This window comes from Notolepis coatsorum, assembly GCF_963971535.1.
Source record: "Notolepis coatsorum genome assembly, chromosome: 8".
Classification (NCBI taxonomy): Eukaryota; Metazoa; Chordata; class Actinopteri; order Aulopiformes; family Paralepididae; genus Notolepis; species Notolepis coatsorum.
The window spans coordinates 59,383,666-59,391,235 of NC_140172.1; the positions used below are offsets into that span (position 1 = coordinate 59,383,666).

At 43.3% G+C, this 7,570-nt stretch overlaps 1 protein-coding gene across 1 annotated transcript in view; it reads right to left on the minus strand.

Moving 5' to 3' along the window:
• The window catches only part of chrne (cholinergic receptor, nicotinic, epsilon), a gene marked incomplete at its 3' end in the record, with an annotated part of 90,813 nt that extends 83,663 nt beyond the window's left edge, over positions 1-7,150 (minus strand). The window contains exons 1-4 of the mRNA XM_084319675.1: positions 7,135-7,150; positions 6,290-6,423; positions 2,138-2,182; positions 1,839-1,948 (exon numbers count right to left, since the gene is read on the minus strand). Coding sequence (XP_084175801.1) covers positions 1,839-1,948; positions 2,138-2,182; positions 6,290-6,423; positions 7,135-7,147 — 302 coding nt within the window. The 5' untranslated portion in view covers positions 7,148-7,150. The remainder of the gene's footprint in view (positions 1-1,838; positions 1,949-2,137; positions 2,183-6,289; positions 6,424-7,134) is intronic.
• Positions 7,151-7,570: the final 420 nt, after the last annotated feature.

A 7,570-nucleotide genomic window follows, 5' to 3' on the forward strand; every position in this document is an offset into this window, starting at 1 on the left:
GAGGGATCTGGGGTCACGTGGAGTGTGTTATACGAAATAACAACGTCTAACTTGACTGTTTCAGCCAATCAGAATCAAGAAATTTGCATGCCATTGTATAAGTAAGGGATAATGTATAGCTACAAGGTCATTGTCGCAAAATAATTGACCGACAATGCGTTCTAAACGCAGTGAAGGTCAATTATTTTGCGACAATGGCCGAGTATAGCTATACATTATCCCGCTTATTACAGGGCTAACTTACTAACAATATACGTAATTAATTTTACACCATCGACAAGATGAGATCAAATGCAGACGCGGTTGTTCTGTTGCTCCTCTGGCATGTGTGTGTGGGCTTGATTGCACCTGATGCAGTGCAGCTGTGCATGGTATAACGCTGCGAGAGTCCGGCTGCGAGGCTATCGTTCCCCGTTGCCCCTAACAGCGGTCATTATTGCGCGTTGCCCCTAGCAGCGGTGAATTATCGAGAAATAATCGACCGCTGCTAGGGGCAACGGAGCGCTATTGACCAATCACAATCAAGCATTTTGTAAGCCATGTAATAATCTGCATTAGAGTGTGTACAGTGTTCTGTAAGATCAATTGGTTGCAATGAGGACTGTGTAGACTCAACCACATATAATTGCATGGAATAACCACATGAATTCATGGTTGCATCTACAAGTGTTTACAAGAGTCTACAAGCATTTACAAGCATCTACCAGCAGCCGGCCACACAGAGCAAGGACCATGTGCGTTTGATCCAAGCATTAAATGACATGCTTAATCCACATAATTGTACAGTATAGAATCAAAGTCATTTCTATAGTCCATTATTACAGTTAAGATGTCTCAAAGTACAAGTACAATGTAACAACATCCCCTGATAGACAGCTGCATTGTTTTGTTTTGTTTGTCCTGTTTATTTTGTGATCTTGTATGTTGGTTTACTTATTTTGTAATTTCATTTCTCAGTTGATTTTGTTGTTGTAGACTGTTTTGATGTCCAATGTTTTTTGTGTGTGTTTTTTTCTTTTTCTGAAAATGTACATACGCTGTATTGTGTTAGGATCCACTCGAAAACGAGATGCTACATCTCAAGGGGTTATTCCGAATAAAGAATTTCAATATATATTCCCGTGGAACTTCTGTGGGACCTGACAGAGAAATATGTAGCGCGGTCAAGGCAGCTCTAGCTGCAGGCGGACTGTTTTATTCACTTCCTCCTTCCAAATAACTTCCAAAGAGACATGCTAACAGACCTTATTGACTTACTTTGAATTGCTAACAATTTATTCTTCGAATATCTAAAAAGAAAACGCAAAAACTATGCTGGTGCCAGTGTTTTTCGAATGGATTGAAATGACAAATCAGCTTCTTAAACAAAGTAAAGTGTTCCTTTTAACCCCTCAGAGACAAGATAGTAAACAGATGATTGTGGTGCTATAATCCCAATAGGCTATCCAGATCTACCAGGGGAAAGCACATCCTAGAAACAGTACATCGAATTGAATGAATGCATAATTTAAACTGATAACATGTAATTGTGACACCTGTAGGCCACAAGCGGTACTTCCTCAGTACTACTTGCAAGTTTAAAATATGTTTCTAAGACCCTAAGCATGGAAAATCTGTTGCTCAATCAAACAAGTCTCCTCTACCTTTACTGGTATAAGCAATTTTTTTCTCACTCCATTCATTTCGTAGAGTCCCAGGTCTACTTATTTTCCCAGTAGCTAGATAGTTCCACATCTCGGTTCCTACCCGTCTCTGACTAAACCTCCGTAGTATATAAACCCAGGGTATAACCAGCGTCTTCAGAGGAGAGAAGAAAGGTGACACTCCTCCAGGCTTACTTGTTCTCAAGGACGATGTCTGGGAGCCACACGGTGTTGCAAGGCACACGGACAATCTCAATGCCGAAATATTCTGTTGAGTTCCAGGAGAGGCGATAATCAATCCATGTCTGCGGGTGTCAGAGGAGAGAGGGTCACTCAGCATTGAGGTAAACATCACCAACTGGACAGAACAGGGGTCTTGGTGAGGTGCACAGTTAATCACATAGTAAATAGGAGAGAGAGATAATTAATACCAGAACTCTTGTTTAAGACTTTGCCAGAATGAATACAAAGGATTGAAGAGGGGGAACACTCACAATCTCGATCCAAACATTGGTTGTTAGAGTCTCCTCCTTCTCATTCTGTAGTAAAGAAAGAATAAGTAAGTAAAGTGGTATAATCGTTTGATGACTAGCTCTAGATCAGGGCTGCCCAAACTAGGGTCAGATATTAGAGGGCTGTCAGCACTTGGCCTACTAGAGGGCTTTGTATAGAACAGCAAGATTAGATCTACAATATGATGTATCCTGATCTTAAAAATTATGAAAAGGATGGTTTATTGAATGCTGCTGTGATGAAGTTCAGAGGAGAAGCTTTTGGTAGCCACAGACAGGATGTTATCATCACAGAAGCTAGCTAGCTAGTTAACAAGACCTGTAGGCTATCTGAACAGATAGTAAGTAACTCAGACACTAACTAAGAAGTTATCATAATAATACAAATACACATATATTTCCTTTCATGAACTCCACACGCCATATAGAGCAAGTAGTTCAGCGCTGCCTTTTTCATTCAATCATAAATAGCTTATTGTGGAATGTTAATGTCAGGACTAGTGTCATTTTGTTTGCTTCACATGTATTATTTGATTTGTTGAAGTGTTTCAGGTCACACTGAGCACAGCCAATTCTCAGTTGGCTGAGGGGGCGTGGCCTTCTGTTCACTAGACACTATAGATGCCTAACTCTCAGTAGGCTGAGGGGGCGTGGCCTTCTGTTCACTAGACACTATAGATGCCTAACTCTCAGTAGGCTGAGGGGGCGTGGCCTTCTGTTCACTATAAACTATAGATGCTTAACTCTCAGTAGACTGAGGGGGTGTGGCCTTCTGTTCACTAGACACTATAGATGCCTAACTCTCAGTAGACTGAGGGGGCGTGGCCTTCTGTTCACTAGACTAGACACTATAGATGCTTAACTCTCAGTAGAATGAGGGGGCGTGGCCTTCTGTTCACTAGACACTATAGATGCCTAACTCTCAGTAGGCTGAGGGGGTGTGGCCTTCTGTTCACTAGACACTATAGATGCCTAACTCTCAGTAGACTGAGGGGGCGTGGCCTTCTGTTCACTAGACACTATAGATGCCTAACTCTCAGTAGGCTGAGGGGGCGTGGCCTTCTGTTCACTAGACACTATAGATGCTTAACTCTCAGTTGGTTGAGGGGGTGTGGCCTTCTGTTCACTATAAACTATAGATGCTTAACTCTCAGTAGGCTGATGGGGCGTGGCATTCTGTTCACTAGACACTATAGATGCCTAACTCTCAGTAGGCTGAGGGGGCGTGGCCTTCTGTTCACTAGACACTATAGATGCTTAACTCTCAGTAGGTTGAGGGGGCGTGGCCTTCTGTTCACTAGACACTATAGATGCTTAACTCTCAGTAGACTGAGGGGGTGTGGCCTTCTGTTCACTAGACACTATAGATGTTTAACTCTCAGTAGGCTGAAGGGGCGTGGCCTTCTGTTCACTAGACACTATAGATGCTTAACTCTCAGTAGACTGAGGGGGCGTGGCCATCTGTTCACTAGACACTATAGATGCTTAACTCTCAGTAGACTGAGGGGGCGTGGCCTTCTGTTCACTACTAGACACTATAGAATATAGATGCTTAACTCTCAGTAGGCTGAGGGGGTGTGGCCTTCTGTTCACTAGACACTATAGATGCTTAACTCTCAGTAGACTGAGGGGGCGTGGCCTTCTGTTCACTAGACACTATAGATGCCTAACTCTCAGTAGGCTGAGGGGGTGTGGCCTTCTGTTCACTAGACACTATATATGCTTAACTCTCAGTAGACTGAGGGGGCGTGGCCTTCTGTTCACTAGACACTATAGGTGCCTAACTCTCAGTAGACTGAGGGGGCGTGGCCTTCTGTTCACTAGACACTATAGGTGCCTAACTCTCAGTAGGCTGAGGGGGCGTGGCATTCTGTTCACTAGACACTATAGGTGCCTAACTCTCAGTAGGCTGAGGGGGCGTGGCATTCTGTTCACTAGACACTATAGATGCTTAACTCTCAGTAGGCTGAGTGGGCGTGGCCTTCTGTTCACTAGACACTATAGATGCTTAACTCTCAGTAGGCTGAGGGGGCGTGGCCTTCTGTTCACTAGACACTATAGATGCTTAACTCTCAGTAGGCTGAGGGGGCGTGGCCTTCTGTTCACTACTAGACACTATAGAATATAGATGCTTAACTCTCAGTAGGCTGAGGGGGCGTAGCCTTCTGTTCACTAGACACTATAAATGCTTGAAACAGTTGTCCTTACACCACTCAGCTAGATGTGACTGTGACTGAATAGCCAATCAGGGTAACCTGAGTACATGATGCAATATCTTCAAGGAAGCAGATTGGAAGTAATTGCATGTTTTGGCCCATAGCCTACCACTCAGGTCACCCTGCGGTCCTTCACAAATACAACGTGTGCTCTTCTAGTCTACTCTAGATCATCCATTGCTCAACAGTAATTCATGAAAGTTACACAAACATTTCAGCCACAGATTAAATTGGCACATGTGTTTGTATTATTATTAACTCAATGCAGAGTGCTAGTTGAGTTGACTCAACTTAAAGGAACAGTTCACTCGTTTAAGAAGCCTTATCTGATTCGTCACAAAGCAGGGAGTCAATCCAATCCGAAAAGCGAGATAATTGGAAGTGGAAATTGTTAGCATTTCTTAGCAATGCTAGTGTAATTAAATTGATGCATTAGCATATCACTAAAGAAAATGTTGTTGTCAAATTGTTAGGAAGTTGTTTGGAAGGTCTGGAATGGATGTGTTTTTTTAGAGACATGGATCAAATGGACTATTTCTACTTTCAAATGTCTCAAACAAAACACTGGTGACTCAGAAGGAGCTTCTATCCCCAGGCCATTAGGATTCTCAATGACTATGTAACATCATCAACCCACCCATCTACACTCATTGCACACACATCCACATGCAAACTCACTTTAGACACTTTAACACTACATTATATTTATCTATTTATTAAAAAGATTTGCATTACATTCATTCCTCATTTGCATTTGCACCTTGCCTTAAACGTTTTGTAACTCATTAAGTCTGCATTTGTACCTCATTGTCTTTCACTGTACTTAGATTGTACTTAGGTTGTACTTTAGTTTGTATATTGTATTGTATATTGTATAGTGTTATTCCTCCTTTACTTTTTTTTTTACTGTATGAAGCACATTCTCAGGGGCTCATACAGAACCAAGCATTTCACTGTGAAGTACATATACGTTATATGTGACCAATAAAAACAAACTTGAAACTTGAACTTGAACTTTTTAGATTAGATACAAATTCATTGTTATCATACAGCACAAGTACAGTACAAGAGGTTTGGCATCCAACCGGAGAGCAAATGTAACAGTAAAGTGCAATAGTAATATACAATGTACAAGTGATTAAACTGGATATAAAATATATCAATTAGTATTATTGAGTAATAGTGCTAATCAGATGTATGTCCAGAGTTGTAGTATTAATATATACATATAGGTATAAAGACACTATAGAAGTAAGTCATACTGGCCAGTAGCGTAACTAGTAAGAGTAGGTAAGGGATATGTACAGATATAAATATAGTTTCTACAGATATGTAAAAAGGATTATACGCAGGTAGATGTAGAATCTATTAGGGGTGTAAAGGTACACGTATCCGTACCGAACCGTTTCAGTGTGTACTGTACCGTACCGAACGGCTGTGTAGTGTACCGAACGAATACAACGGTATGTTAACCACTAATGACCGACCACCGGGGGCTGTTTTTTTCACAATCTAATATAATTATTATAATTTTTGAATTTTTTTACAAGTCGATTATTAATTTCAATATCGAATATTCGTTGACAGCCCTACAAGTACAATTAGTTACTGCACACTACATCACCCCTGAGTGGAACATGGAAAGCCAAACTTTCCCCCAATGTACCGAAAACCCGTACCAAACATTGACTTCTAAACCGAGGTATGTACCGTACCGTGGTTTTTGTGTACCGTTACACCCTTATAATCTATTCATTTTGGGTAGATTGAAATAACTACCAGTTTGTGACAAATCAGATAAACAAAGTGAACTGTTCCTTTAAGCTCTGTGGGAATGTGGGTCTATCCTATTTACAGTATGGAGCTGTTGTCATGGTTGTGGTGTAATGGATAGTAGGCAGGATAAATGATCTCTCACCAGGGAGATGAGGTTAGTGAGGGTCATCTTGACTGAAACATCAACCTTGTCTTCAGGATGCAGCACTGGGCGAATGTTCTTTTTGTATTCACCAAACAGCTTGCCGATCAACCCTGACTCCTCGTTACATCTCACTGCATGGGGGGGGGGGAGAGAATGAGTGAGTGTGTGTGTGTGTGTACTAGGTGTGAGAGGATGTGTGTGTGTGTGTCTGTCTGTGAATGAGTGAGAGGATGTGTGTGAGGGTGTGTGTGTGGGGGCCGGGGGGACATGCACGTGTGTGTGTGTGTGTGTATGTGTGAGAGTGTGTGTGTGGGCATGTGTGTGTGTGTGTGTGTGTGTGTGTGTGTGTGTGTGTGTGTGTGTGTGTGTGTGTGTGTGTGTGTGGGTGTGTCTGTCTGTCTGTCTGTCTGTCTGTCTGTCTGTCTGTCTGTCTGTCTGTCTGTCTGTCTGTCTGTCTGTCTGTCTGTCTGTCTGTCTGTCTGTCTGTCTGTCTGTCTGTTTGTGGTCATGTATTATCTGTTTGCTCACACACATGCACTTGAAAGAAGTGAAGAATCTTCTTTGAAGAGAAACCTGACTATTACATTTAGAGTTCAGACAACATGTCCCTGTAGTTCCTGCCAGGGACAGGGTGTGCGTGCTGGATCAATGTAGAGTTAAGAGTTGGTAACACTGGTCACATAAGAGATGCCACAGATTAGAGGTTTGATGTGGAGACTGATGGCTGCGAGTCGGCGTGTCAACAGTTTTACCAAAAAAGTTTTGAAGCCCCAACAGTGCATTGGGCACTTACCCCGTACAAGCATGGTCCCGAGGAGCATAGTCCCGAGGACAGCACTTACCCCGTACGAGCATGGTCCCGAGGAGCATAGTCCCGAGGACAGCACTTACCCCATACGAGCATGGTCCAGAGGAGCATAGTCCCGAGGACAGCACTTACCCCGTACGAGCATGGTCCCGAGGAGCATAGTCCCGAGGACAGCACTTACCCCGTACGAGCATGGTCCCGAGGACAGCACTTACCCCGTACGAGCATGGTCCCGAGGACAGCACTTACCCCGTACGAGCATGGTCCCGAGGACAGCCGCCACCAATGGTGTCCAGAAAGAATGGGCTGCCATCGCTGTGGTCGCTGGTTCTCATGCGCTATTTCCTATAATTTCTGTAGTAGACATGGAGAGATAGGGAGGAAAGTAGAGGTTTATTTCGGAGTGCCTCGTCGTACAGCACCCCCCCCCCCCCCCCTCCTCCCTTATCCCCTCGCCCCTCGTCTCGCTC